This window comes from Vicugna pacos, chromosome 17, assembly GCF_048564905.1.
Source record: "Vicugna pacos chromosome 17, VicPac4, whole genome shotgun sequence".
NCBI lineage: Eukaryota > Metazoa > Chordata > Mammalia > Artiodactyla > Camelidae > Vicugna > Vicugna pacos.
The window spans coordinates 22,316,534-22,329,208 of record NC_133003.1 but is presented as its reverse complement, the minus strand read 5'-3'; the positions used below and the strand labels follow the sequence as shown (position 1 = coordinate 22,329,208).

Below are 12,675 nucleotides of genomic sequence, written 5' to 3'. Positions count from 1 at the left end.
GGCTGGGCTGCTGTGGGAGGCCCAGAGGCAGTATGATGTGGGGTCCTGGGCCAGGCCAGTTGTGGCCAGGCTGAGAGGAGGAGCTGCCTGTTTGTTGATGCTACGGCCTGGGCCCCAGCCAGGGCAAACACAGCTTGGAGGCCTTTTCCGCCACCTGCTGAGTCTCCCAGCCCAGCCTGAGGTGGCTGGATGGCTGGCATCCGTTATGGGGCTATGAGAGGTACCGAGCACCTTCTTCCAGGGGCCAGAGAGAATGTCCACCCCCGCAGCTGCCGTGTTGGGGTCAGCCACCTGCGTCAGCCTTCAGCCCAGCCCCCTACCTCCACTCCCCCATCTCCAGAAATGGATACACAGGCCCAAGATGCTATCAGACATGTGAGGCAGAACTTAGGGTCCCAGGATCACTTGGACCCTCCTTCCAGGATCCTGGCAGCCCTTTGCTTTGCTTCTCTCTCTTTAGTCACATCTTCTCAGCTTCCAGCTAGGCAGTCTCCTCTCACCATGCCAGCCCCTCCCCTGGCACATCACCTACACAGTGCCCCAAGACCCTCTCTGACAGTGAGGCCCCATCTTCACCTCCAACCCAGATCCTAGCATCTGTATCCACTGACTCCTCAGACCCCCTGCAGGCACCTGCCTCTCACCCAGCTGGCCTCCCTGACATCCTCCCGACCTGCTCCTCATCCCAGTTGGCATCTTCACCTCCTCTGCTGCCTGGCTGGCCGCATACATTCCTGCTGTTTGAAGAATGTGCCAGCCTTCAGCTCCCTGTGCTTCTGCCCTCCTGGTTCCCCATCGTGTCCCACCTCCTTGGCGAATTCTCACTTGTCCCTCAACACCCAAATAGAAGATCAGCTCTGAGAACCCAGCCTGACTCCCAGGAAAAGCTGGCTCTTCCTAGATGTACTGCGACTGCTCTGGCCCTCCCTGCACTCAGCCCCAGCCTCAGTGTCTCGGAGAGCTCTGTGTGGGACCTCTAGACAGGAAAGCTCCTGCCAGCTTAGAGCATGTGGATCAGGAAAAGCCTGATGGAGGAGCAGTCTGTGGGCTTGACTCTGCCAAGGCAAAGAAAGGCCCCTGCCAGCGTGGGGAAGAGAGGGCACTGTGGATGGAAGAAATGGCTTTGCCACAGGGAAACTTGAGTGTGAGTGTGGGATGAGCACCAATAGGTGGAGGGCTGTGTGCAGAGGCAGGACCCTTGGACTGGAGTCATGTGGAGGGCTTTCAAGGCCTCACAGGGGAGGGTGGTTCTCACCTCCACACCCACAGCTTCTGACTACACTCTGCCCAGTTTGGTATCTGGGAGGCTCCTCTCCGCATGAGCAGAGGTTTAGAGGTATGGAAGTAGAAAGGGGACCCACAGGCAAGCCCTCTTGTCTAGTTCTCCCCTGGCCTGTGTCCCCAGAACTGCTGGTGACCTCTTGGCTGAAGCCTGGCCCCCCGTCCCAGAGGGCCCTCCTTTTCTCTCCTGAGAGCTGGCCCCCAGCTTCTGTGGCCACTGAAGCAGCTTAATGAGCCCAGGGCACATGGGCCATGCCACTGCCTATGGGGAGGGCTCAAGCCCCCAGGGCCACCCGACCAGGTCCTGACATCAGCAGCATTAACCATCCGCCAGGCCTGTCTAATTTCTGGTCGGTGGCCAGGCCAGGTCAGTCCCACCAGAGCCAGAGTTGAAGGCCGAGAAGATCCCCACCTGGAGGCTGAGGTCAGGCAGGGAAGTTAGTGGCTGGAGGTGACCACAGTAAACACCCCTCACCTCCAAGACTAGGGTGTGGCTGCCGCTGGGCCAACTCTGGGCCAGTTCTCTCTGATCCTCCACCCTGGACTGTGAATCAGGCATTGGGCATCCATTGATCCTGCTCCTTATGCTGTAATTATACCAGTGTGGTGATTGGGGCTGGGGAGGCTTTGGGCCGGGAGACTCCGAGGCAACCCTATGATCCTTGCTGCCCATAGACAGGGCAGCTTGAGGCCAGGCAGCGTCCCTAGTACATGGGGTCCAAGAATGTTGGTCTTTAATCCCAGTCCCTGGGATCAGAACCACACTTGGAAAGGGACTCACTGGAGCGTGGAGTCCAGCCTCTGCCTAGTGTTTGACCTTCTCTCTGTCCCTTCCCCAGAGAAGGCTGGGGAGATCATTACTTTCCTTGCAAGACACAGTGGCTTCGCGGAAGACCCCAGTAGCCCACCTCTCCTGACAGCTTCCTACGTCTCAAGCCTGCCAGCTCCAGCTCCTCAAGGCCACCATCTTCTGCCTTGAGCCTCCCTCTAAAATCTCTCCATCACTCTCACCTGCGCCACCTCTCACCAGTAAACTGGGCAGAGGGTCCTGAGTAGGGATGAATAACCCTAACTCAGCCAGGCCCCAAACCATCCAGTGGAGGTCCTGAAATACTGGCCTGAGACCCATGCTCCCCTCAGGCCTCTGAACAGCACCACCTTGGCTGACCACGTGTCCTGGGCTCCCTAACCCATCCCGTGTCTCCCCCAGTCTGTGCACAGGCCTGAGTACCCTCACTCTCCCCTTCCAGCCCCCTTAGGCTCACAGCGCCACTCTCCACCTGGACATTGAGGATGCTGCCCATTTGCTACCTTCAGCCCAGCCGCAAGGATCTGTCTTACTTTTGGACATCTCCCCCAAGTGGCCACCGGCCCAGAAAACTCAGTCCCTTCAACAATCCTCTGTAATCCCAGCTCGGTGGAGGCATCACATGCACAGATCCAGACCCCTGTCACTGAGTCCCATTCCTTGCTGATACTGGCCCCATGGGGAATGAGGACATAAGTCTCTTCCTCAGGGATCCCATAGCCCCATCCTCTCTCCTCTCTTCCCCATGCCCCGCCCCCAGGAAAAATGTGTGCCCCTATACATGTGTTTTTATGAAAATTTTTAATGACTTTTTTTTCTAGAAGCAGATTTGGAAAATATCATTGAAGATTTTATTTCCATTCAAGCCAGGAAAATAATATTATAAATTTTGTTTTTGGTAGAAATAAAATAATTAAGCTTAAAGTCATGTTGTGAGTTTTCATATAACTACTTTCAATTTTTTTCAATGTTTTTTCCTCTAATGTTCTGTTAAAAAAAATTAACCTTTAAAACTGCATAAAAACATATATAGGGTTGGACATTTTTCCTTTTGCTTCAGGATCCAAGATGGCTCTCCAGGGCTCACTTGGATCTTTATTTAAAATTTGGATATTTTGTTCATCATGGATTTTTTTGGTAGTAATTTTGATTTTTAAAATACTTCAGTAATATCTATCTAAATTACTGAATCTTTCAACACCACCCTAAATTTTGCAGCTGAAGTGAGAGCCTCACTCCTGGCCCTGCAATTATGTCCTAGCTTCGAGGGCTTCCTGGACCCATCATCTTCTGCAGGAAGCACAGGCCCTCAGGCTGGCACTTGGCACCTGCCCACTGTCTCCCCACGCCACCTCCCCTTCCTCGCTCCCGCTCCATTGAACACTCATGGCCCACAAGCCCATGATCCTGGGCCTTCTACACCCTACTGCCTCTGCTGGAATGAGCTTCCACCTCGCAATCCCCTCTTGATACAAGACCGTCCCTGTGAATGTTTCCCACGACTCCTCAACCCCTCTCAAGAGGCACAAGTTGATCCCATGCCCCAAGAGTGCCCCTGCCAAGTCAGGTCAGGTGCCTCTCTCTGGAAGGGACCATCTTCCCACTTATGTCCAGCCGGCACTGTGCACTTAATAAATGCCCATGAGTCGTGATAATGAATGCTCTCCCCCTCCCCGTAAGAAAGGACAGCTGGGGCCTGATGCAAAGGTTTATTGCTGAGTCTGTGCATCTAGCTGAAGGGAGTGCGAATTATGCCCTGGCCTTGCTAGACAGGAACTCCTTGTCCTTGTGCAGCACAGGCCCTGGCCCGTGGGCATCAGCAAGGACTCAGTGCTTGATGGGGAAGTAAGGAGGAGGGCTGTGGGGACATGGGATTTGTCCCTGTTGGCTCAGGCATGGCCCTCAGTTTCTCCCACCGGGGAATGGGCCCTTAATGGGAAGGGTGAGAGAAACTGCTGGCAGGGACAGGAGGGCCACCTGAGTTTGCTTGTGACCCAACCTGAGGTAGACTCCTCTGGGCACAACCTGGGCCTCCTTCCTGTCTCAAATCCTCTGTCTCGGACTGATCGATGGGACCCGGACTCTGCTCCCAGCCACCCCTCAGGACAGTTTGACCATTGGCCACAGCGGTGTCAACAGTACCCTCCCTCAATAGATCATCCCCTTGGCTAGCCAGCCTGGAGTGCTGTGGGTGGGTGGATGAGGTAGGCTATGAATTCAGTGTCCGAGGATGAAAGGGGCAGAGCCTGTGGGGGAGGAGGTCAGGGTATGTGGGGAAGGGTCCAGCTTGAATATACGCCTGGCACCCAGGGGCTCCCAGGCCTGCCCCTACTCACTAATTCATCTATGTTCAATCTACACAGGCCACAGCTGGCTTGGACTTTGGACCCCTGAAGCTGCTGGGCGGGGCAGTCACTAGCCACTGGGTAGGCAGGTGTCAGACTTGTCACATGGAGGTGGTAAGGCTAGAATGGGCTGATGGTAAGCAGCAGGACTGCGTGGAGGAGGGTTTCCTGCCTGCCCTACTGCCCTTTATGAAACTCTGGGAGGGAGGGCTGTTTGCTGAACCCAGACCCACCAGGTGAATCATGGACCTCCTGGAGCAGGAGAGCCACAGGAGATTGGTCAGTTGGACACTGCTGAGTCACCATGAGCTCTAGCTGCCCCAAGTGCTGCTTGTTTCTAGCTGAGGCTGGCTATGGTGGGTTGTGGAGGCCAGTGCAGCCAGGCCGTGAAGGGCAGCACTAGGGGTGGGGGTGCCAGGCTCCGGGAGACCTGGCAGTCCTGGGAGCCATGGGGGAGGGTTAGGGCCTCAAGGCTAGCGGGGCTCAGGGCTTTGGGTCTGTGGCTGGTGGGGCCATAGCCTGGGGCCCAGGAGTCCTGGGGGCAGATTGGGTCCTGTGGACCAGGGCTACAAGGCGGCTAGGTCTACAGAATCTCAGGGGTACGCATGAGTTCTGGTACCTGTGAAGAGAAAAAGGAGCAGAGTCAACATTATTAAGCACTAAAATAATTGGGTTTAGGCTGAGAGCGGCAGGAAGGTGGGCTTGGAAGCAGTAGTACCTGGAGGGTTGTGGAGGGGTCAAAAGGGATTGATTGGGTGGGGCTTGTGAGCAGAGGGTAGGGGCCAGTGGCAGTGGGGTGGAGCCTGGTAGCAGTGGGGTCTGGGAGTTGGGGGCCAGACTACAGACAAGTAGAGTGGCTCTGGAAAGCTGGGTATGGGCCTGCTGTTGAGAGATGGGGTGGCAAGCTGGGAATGAGGCTTGGAGTATTGGGATTAAGGGGCACGACGACAGGGGAGCGTCCTGGCCCGCGAGGAAGAGCCACCTCAGAAGAGGCCACAGTCTTTGAGGTTCTCCTTGATGATGATGTCAGTGACGGCGTCGAAGACAAACTTGACGTTCTGTGTGTCGGTGGCGCATGTCATGTGAGAATAGATCTCCTTCACGTCGCGTCTCATGTTGAGCTCGAGGAACTGCACTTTGATGTAGTTGCCGGCGTCCTCATATGTGTTAGGCCCTGGCGGGAAAGATGGCTCTCACTCTGCCCCAGATCCTTCCTGCGGTGGGAGGAGAGCTGGCTGAGATAGTGGGGTGGGGGCACCGCCTAGCAGCAGATTGAGGGTCTCACCGTTATAGTCGGGGAAGCAGATGCTGAGATGAGCCTTTTTGATCTTCTCAAAGAAAACGTCCTTCTTGTTGAGGAAGAGCACGATGGACGTGGTAGCGAAGTAGCGGTGGTTGCAGATGCTGTTGAAAAGGTGCAGGCTCTCGTGCATGCGGTTCTGAGGAGGGCAGAGGCTGTCGGGCACCGGAGAGCAGCGGCCGCCACCCCTACCTGGCCGATCCCTGCTCTCTGGGCTCTGAGGCCTCCCCGCCCTCCAGGACAGCTCCAAGACTGCCTCCCATTTAGCCCCCCTGAGCGGAGCTGCAGGTTGCCTAGTTTCCTCCTTCAGACCGCTCTGGGACATTCGCGCCTACAAGGCCGTCTCCGCTTTCCGCTGTCCACTTCCTGGCTTTAACGCTCAGGCCCTACTGGACACTCACCACTTCATCATCCTCCACCAGCACCATGTCGTAAGCGCTCAGCGCCGCGATGAAAATGATGCAGGTCACACCTTCGAAGCAGTGGATCCACTTCTTGCGCTCCGAGCGCTGCCCGCCCACATCGAACATTCTGCAGAGCCATGGGGATCTTAACCTGCGCCATCGAGCCCACTGGACGCACCCACAGGCATCCCCTCCTAATGCTAGCTGGGAGGCACCCAGATGGGACTGGCATCCAGCAGGGCCGGGCCTTTCTGTAGGCGGGGTGTCTGAGAAGGGGCAGGGTCTCTAGCCACTGGGCCTCAGGCGGTGAACTTGTAGGCAGGCCCCCAGAGACAGAGCGAGGGCACGGGGTCATACCGGAAGTTGAGGTCCTTGAAGGAGAACTGTGTCTCAATGATACCCGTAGTCTTGACACGCGAGCGCAGCACGTCTTGTTCAGTGGGCACGTAGCCTGGGGTTACCAGGCGCTCCAGGTCCGAGAGGTAGCTGCGAAAGACCCCGGGTGTGGGTAGGGTTGCGTGGATGGGTGTGTCAGGGCCCCGCCCACACCCCTGCACCCGGCCTGCGCTCTCACTAGCCCGCAGAGTCGTTGAGCTGGTACTCCGAGGCACGCTCAAAACAGGCCTGGATACCCGAGTCCTTCCACAGCCGCTGGATGATGTCTGACATCTCCTTGGGCATCGTGCCCTCCTCGATGGTGTCCGCCATGTGCATCAGCTTCCGGGCATCGTCCTGGGGGAAGGGGGAGTGGTTGGTAGTGACTTGGGCCCAGCCTCGTGCCTCGAGTCCCCAGAGGCCCTGTTGAACCCGCCTCTTGGCACACCTGACGCGCAGAGTCTCCATACTGGATGTTCAGTGTGGTCATGGCACGCACTATGGCCAGGATAGACTGCAGCGTATTGCCATAGATGATGGCAATGAACTCGAGGCACTCTTCCAGCGAGTACCCATCCTGATGGATGATCCTACGGGCGGGAGGAGTTGGGTCAGCTTATCTTGGGTAGCTGGGGTAGGACAGACCCCGTGCTTGCGTATGCCCACCCCCAGGGGCCCCCAGGGGCCTCCATAGGGCAGAGGCACTCACTTCATCTGCTTGACAATGGTGCTCTTCCCGGACTCACCGGCACCTGAAATGGAAGCCCTGCCTCAGAGCCACGCTGACCGCACCACTCCTTTACCCCATCAAAAAAAAAAAAAAAAAAAGCCCACAAAAAACCAAGGTCTGCAAGATGGCTAGGGGACCCAGAGCACTAGCCCAACCCCCAAAACAGTTCCACCTGTCTTCCCCCCACCCTCCAAAATAAAGTACTGGCACCCAGGCAGAAAAACGTTTGTAAATGTCAAGGGTGACAGAAAGGGGCTGACGAGGGGAATCCAACTGTGCTGGGGAGCCTCCAAGACTGGTATACCGCAGTCGTTAGTAGCCTGAGACCAAAATAAAGAAAATCTGGAGCGCCACCTTGTGGAAAATTCTGGTACTGCATGCAGGGATTATTTGAGCCAGGTCAACCCCTGCTTTTCACCTCGGGTGGGAGGGTGTGTCTCCTAGAGGCTCAGAAGGAATTAGTGTCTTTGGGTTGGGGAGAGGACAGAGCTGACAGCCCCTCTGAGCCTACTCTCGTGTGGGCGTTGGGCACAGTTAATGAGATTTCCGGCTTAGCCTTTCTGTCTTTCCTGGGGTACTCTAGCTTGGCCCCTCTGCCCTCATCCAGCTTCTGACTGGACACCGGAGAGCCTGGGTAGAGCCTGCAATTCCCTCTCAAAGCAGCTCTTTCTTCCACTTGGAGGGAGGCAGTGGCCTTGAGGCACTGGATCTGCACCATCTCCCCTCACTACCCAGGGGACCATGGACATGGCTTTATCTGTTCCCCACTGGGTCTTACTATCCCTCTACCCTCTTTAGCTGCTCCGCAGATTTTCCAACAGTAAAGCCCTGGAAACTGAGGGCCATTGTCCTTGGATCTAGGTGGTCCTAGTTGCTGCTCATTCAGAACTGTGATTTTCTCCTTCCCAAGGGAGCCTCCCAAGGAGGCCCCTGGTTTCTAAGCTCTGCCCCGCAGATCCATCAAGCCAAAGGCTAGAGTTTGAGGGAGCCCAACCAGGGCAAAAGTGTGCCTCATACATACACCTCTACAAAAGCATGGTTGGCACACACTGCTTAGAAGGGGAGGTCGCCTGAGGCTGGGCTCTCCGGAGAGGGGTTCTGGGGGATCCCCAACCTTAGGAAGCCAAGGTATCACCTGTCAGACCTGACTCTGCTTGGCCAGGGCTCCCACTCTGTTCCCTGCCCGGTTACAGGCTCATTCTGTTTCCCAAATCACCCCTGCTTCAGAAAAGGGCCACCTGCCTACCCCTAGGCCTCTGACTGGTGGCAGTGGCCCCACCTGGGCCCACACCCCTACCCAGAAGCAGCAGTTTCACGGTTCGAGCATCCTTCTCCGCATCTTCTTTCAGCTTCTTTTCCAGCTCCCTTGAGTGCTTCTCCTCAGCGCTGGCCCCAGCCCCCATGATCCCAGCAGGAGGCGAAGGAACAAGGTGGTCAGTTGGCTCTTCTGGATGGAGGGGCTCCCCAGAGCCAGGCTCAGGCCAGCCTCTGGCCTCCCCGGACACCCTTCTGATCCCAGAACTGGCAATCAACTGGCTGTCCACAGACCTGGGCAAGCCCTGTTGGGGCTGCTTAGGGGGATTTGAGGGTTGTGGGTACCCAAGAGCCAATCAGAGACAAGGACAGGTGAATCCAGCTCAGCCCCCAGCCCTTCTAATCGGGCTGGCATGGCCCCAATCCCTCAACTGCTGACTCTGCACCCCCTCTACACTGCTCCCCAAACCCTCTGAGAGAGACCCTGAAGTCAGTCCAGCCCCTGCTCCAGAGCAGGGAGACCTGGGTCCAGGCTCAGAAAGGGGAGGATAGGGCCTCAAGTCCGGGGGTGGGAGAAGTGGGGGGTGGGCCTGGCAGCAGGGAGAAGGAGGAGAAGCCCAGCCCAGCACTGGGCTCAAAACTGCTCCTTACCGGCCATAGGGGATGGGTGCCCCCCATCTTTAACCCCATTTTACTGAAGAGGAAGTGAAGGCTCAGAGGGTCACACAGCAGGAGGTGGTTGAGAAGGGCTGAGTGATTCTGGACCAGGGCTCCATGCTTCACAGGGAGTCAAGAGGTAAAGGTGGACATCACGTATGCCCTGTACTGAAGGCTGGTCTCAGCTGGGCAAGGCTTCTACATGCCTCTATGATTCCAACGGACTTGGGTGGGCGTGCATGTCTGCTACCTGTACTGGGTGTGTACATCTGTCCTTTACTGGCACCGAGCAAGGCAGTGACATGACACGTTTGTGTATATTGTGTGTACACATGTGCCTGTGTGTTGTGTCTATGCTTACCTGCTTGTTTACCTGTGTGTGTGTGTGTGTGGATATACTTTTGTGTATTTCTCTTCATGTGCAAGTGTTTGTATGTGGACTTCGCTGTGCTTATCTGGGTTAACATATGCATGTGTGCATGAATGTATAAGTCCCTGAACATGCAATGCACATTAGTGTGCTCTTGCCTGCGTTTGCCTGTGCGTATGTCAGTGTGTCTGTATGCATGAACATCTATGCACGTATCTGCCTGTATGTGTGCATGCTTGCATGTGCCTGTGCCTCTGTGTACACTTGTACTTGAGTGTAACAGTCTCTGATCTGCAGAGGTGACCAGGCTCTTCCAGGGGATGTCCTGCAGGCCTGTTGTCAGATGGGGAACCTGAGTCCCAGAGCAGGTCTGGCGCTCCCAGGGGCATGGAGGAGTGGGGCTCATCTGCCCTGCTCTTCTGTCTCCTGGTGGGGCGCTGGGACCTGCCTACAAGTATCTCTAGGGCACACCTGACTCAGCTCTGGGATCTGAGGTCTGTGTGTGGGTTCAGATGGGGCCGGGTGTGCTGCTGTAAGGGGTTCAACTGAGCATGTAGTGTTGAGTTCCCACCTCTGGAGATTTGCTACCCACCTCCCTGAGCCACCTGGCTGGACTCCTCGGAAGTCTGGCTGCCTTAGTACTCAACTCTTTTGCCGACCTAAGAGACCACAAAGGGGTGCCAGGGCCCCAGATATTGAGCATTGAAGACTGTCCCTAAATGTGTGGGAAGTGGATACCAGCTCCATGAGCTGTGGCTTCAACATATACCCTGTTGGGTGTGGGGGTATCTGTCCAGGAGCAACAGACAATTTGTGCCACTTTGAGACTTCACGTTCCATTCATCCTCTGCCTGCCTTCCAACTATGTTGTAAGTGGGCCCGAGAGGTTTGGGAGGGGGTCTCTGAAGCCCCCTACACATTGCCCAAAGGTTTGGGGTGGTACAGGAGCTTAGGTTTGTTAAACCAACAAAAACCTGGTTTCTACATATTGGGTTTATTTAAAAGGGGACCATTCCACTGCCTCCCAGTCCCCACCTGGTTCCCCTTGCCTGCCAGGTATGGCCCTAAGCCCTGATGGATCCATGAGCCTTCCGGCTCTTAAATTCCCCTGCCAGGGCTTAAATTCCATTTGGCCCAGGGCCCATAGCCCCACCTCTTCCCCTCTAGCAGATTCCACCTCTCCTGGTCTTCCTGACCTCTGGACATTTGCTCCTGCTGGTCCCTCTGCTGAGAGCTGGCTAGAAGGAGGCAGGAAGCATGGGAATTCTGCTGATTCTCAGGGCAGAGACCACTGAACTGTGAAGGCTATGGCTTTGTCTTGCCAATTCTGAGTCCTTAGTGTCCTGTGGGACACAAAGCCAGGTGAGAAAGTGGTGTGAACAAATGATCAAACCACTGAATGAGCGAATAGAAGCTGGGCTTGCAGAAGATATCGTGGGGGGACTGGTAGCCAGGCCACATTGTCGGGGGAGGGAACAGAAGAGACAGAACTTGGGTGTGGGCTGAACCCCATCCTCCCTCCTCTGCCAAGGAGAAAGCCAAAGTCTAATCCCAGAGCCAGTGTTTATTAGCACGATGGAACCCCAGGAAAGGTGTGGCCTGGGCAGCAGAGGGCCACCAGGAGCCCCCACCCACCTACCCAACTGCCCTTCAGAGCTATTTACACCCATCATCTGAAGTGGTAGGCAGAAGGGAGCCCTGGGAGCCCCTACTGGCCCCAGGCCTCCATCATGGCTCCCTTCCCCCTCAGCCCTGCCCACACCTGGCCCCTCTGCTCTCCTCCCAGTCCCATCACGGTGGCACAGACAAAAAGAGGAGGTAGAGTAGCCAGACAGGGAGGGAGGGGGACTGGAGGTGCTGCCCCACCCAGGTAGGGCTCCTCTCCTCCTGTCCCCAATAAATAAATACCCAGGAAGGGGCTGGCCTTGACTGAGTGCCCCTCTCCCAGGCAGGGGCTGGCATCCTGTGACGGCCCCGTCTTCCCTTCTCTGAGTACATCTGAGCCCCCACCCCCCACCCCCAGTCTCCAAAACAGTCCTCGCATCCACGTCTATGCCGACGGCGCAGGCTGACAGCACACACTGGCAGAGGTGTCCAGTCCATGCCCCATCCAGGTAGAGCTCGCTCCCTCCCCGTGTCCGGCAGATCCTGGCAGTGGCTGTTGAGCAGGTAGACTCCCAGCTGAGCCTGGGGACTGTGGTCCTGGCCTGGCCCTGCCAACTGGCTGGGGCTGGTTAGGTGGGCTCCATTTTCTGTCATCTCTGACCAGCATGGGTCTAAGTTTTGGACGATGCTGCCGCTGAGGCAGACTATTTACAACCCACCAATAAATACTGTCTTTGCAGGGGCAGGGTGTGTATAGAATATAGATATTTTATATATATATATATATATCTTTTATATTAAAAGGGACAAGGGCTAGGCTGGCCCATTGCAGGGCTGACAGCAGGCCTCATGTGTCCGGCGGGTGGTGGCGGCGGTTCCGGGGCTTTTTCTGGTCCTGGGGTTCAGGAGGCCTGGGTGCCCCCGGGGCCTCCCTGGGGCTGGGAGGCACGTGGCGCCAGTAGCCCTGGCAGTACTGGTGGATGAGGCCCACTTCCGGCTGGGCCAGCAGCTGGGCCAGCTCCTGGTAAGGGGGTGTTGGGAGGCCGGCGCCTGGGGGCGGTGGGACGCTCACAACTGGCGGTGGGAAGAGGGCAGCATGGACGGCATCTCGGCCCAGGACATGCAGCTGTACCCGTGTGATGACATGCTTGAAATTGTTCTCGGTGGCTGTACAGGAGTAGAGCCCTCGATCACCAAGCTGCAGGGCACGAAGCAGCAAGCCCTGCTCTGTGCGCAGGAAGCGGTCCTCTGCACGAATCTGCAGCGGCAGGGAGTGGGGCTCAGGGGTGGCGTGACCACCCTGCTGCCCCAGCCAGCTCCCAGATCAGACCACCTTTTCGGCCACCCAATATAGGAGCACCCATGTGGAATTTCCATATACCAAGAAAAGCCCCCATGAATTTGCCACATAACATCTGAATAAGGCACATAACATCTGAGTAATACATGCACTTCCGTTTAGGGAGGAATGACCCTTAGGGGGTTCTGTACAATGAGAGAATTCTGGAGCATACACACAATTTCTATTTAATGAGAATAAATAGAT

The 12,675-nt window shown here is 56.3% G+C and overlaps 2 protein-coding genes across 6 annotated transcripts in view; both read right to left on the bottom strand.

Moving 5' to 3' along the window:
* Positions 1-3,783: 3,783 nt before the first annotated feature.
* On the bottom strand, positions 3,784-8,777 carry GNAT1 (G protein subunit alpha transducin 1). Its single transcript, XM_006196329.3, has 9 exons — positions 8,541-8,777; positions 7,223-7,265; positions 6,962-7,103; positions 6,713-6,870; positions 6,496-6,624; positions 6,136-6,265; positions 5,720-5,873; positions 5,417-5,608; positions 3,784-5,053 (listed from the first exon to the last, which is right to left on the bottom strand). The coding sequence occupies exons 1-8, from the start codon at positions 8,644-8,646 to the stop codon at positions 5,418-5,420; spliced, it is 1,053 nt and encodes a 350-aa protein (XP_006196391.1). The 5' UTR covers positions 8,647-8,777; the 3' UTR covers positions 3,784-5,053; position 5,417.
* A 1,812-nt stretch (positions 8,778-10,589) lies between these two features.
* SEMA3F (semaphorin 3F) overlaps positions 10,590-12,675 on the bottom strand; it is a 28,714-nt gene continuing 26,628 nt past the window's right edge. For 2 of the 5 annotated variants that reach the window (XM_072941304.1, XM_072941303.1), the window contains exon 18: positions 10,590-12,387. In XM_072941304.1, the coding sequence (XP_072797405.1) occupies positions 11,977-12,387 (411 nt within the window). In that variant the 3' untranslated portion in view covers positions 10,590-11,976. The remainder of the gene's footprint in view (positions 12,388-12,675) is intronic. The other 3 variants (XM_072941301.1, XM_072941302.1, XM_072941305.1) reach the window with 3 other exon arrangements.

Bases quoted from the DNA above. Each gene is read 5' to 3' on its own strand.
- GNAT1 (XM_006196329.3), bottom strand. From the start codon at position 8,646: ATGGGGGCTGGGGCCAGCGCTGAGGAGAAGCACTCAAGGGAGCTGGAA. The intron at 7,104-7,222 runs GTGAGTGCCTCT...TCCCGCCCGTAG, and splicing joins ACCATTGTCAAGCAGATGAA to GATCATCCATCAGGATGGGT. The intron at 6,871-6,961 runs GTGTGCCAAGAG...CCCTTCCCCCAG, and splicing joins ATGGAGACTCTGCGCGTCAG to GACGATGCCCGGAAGCTGAT.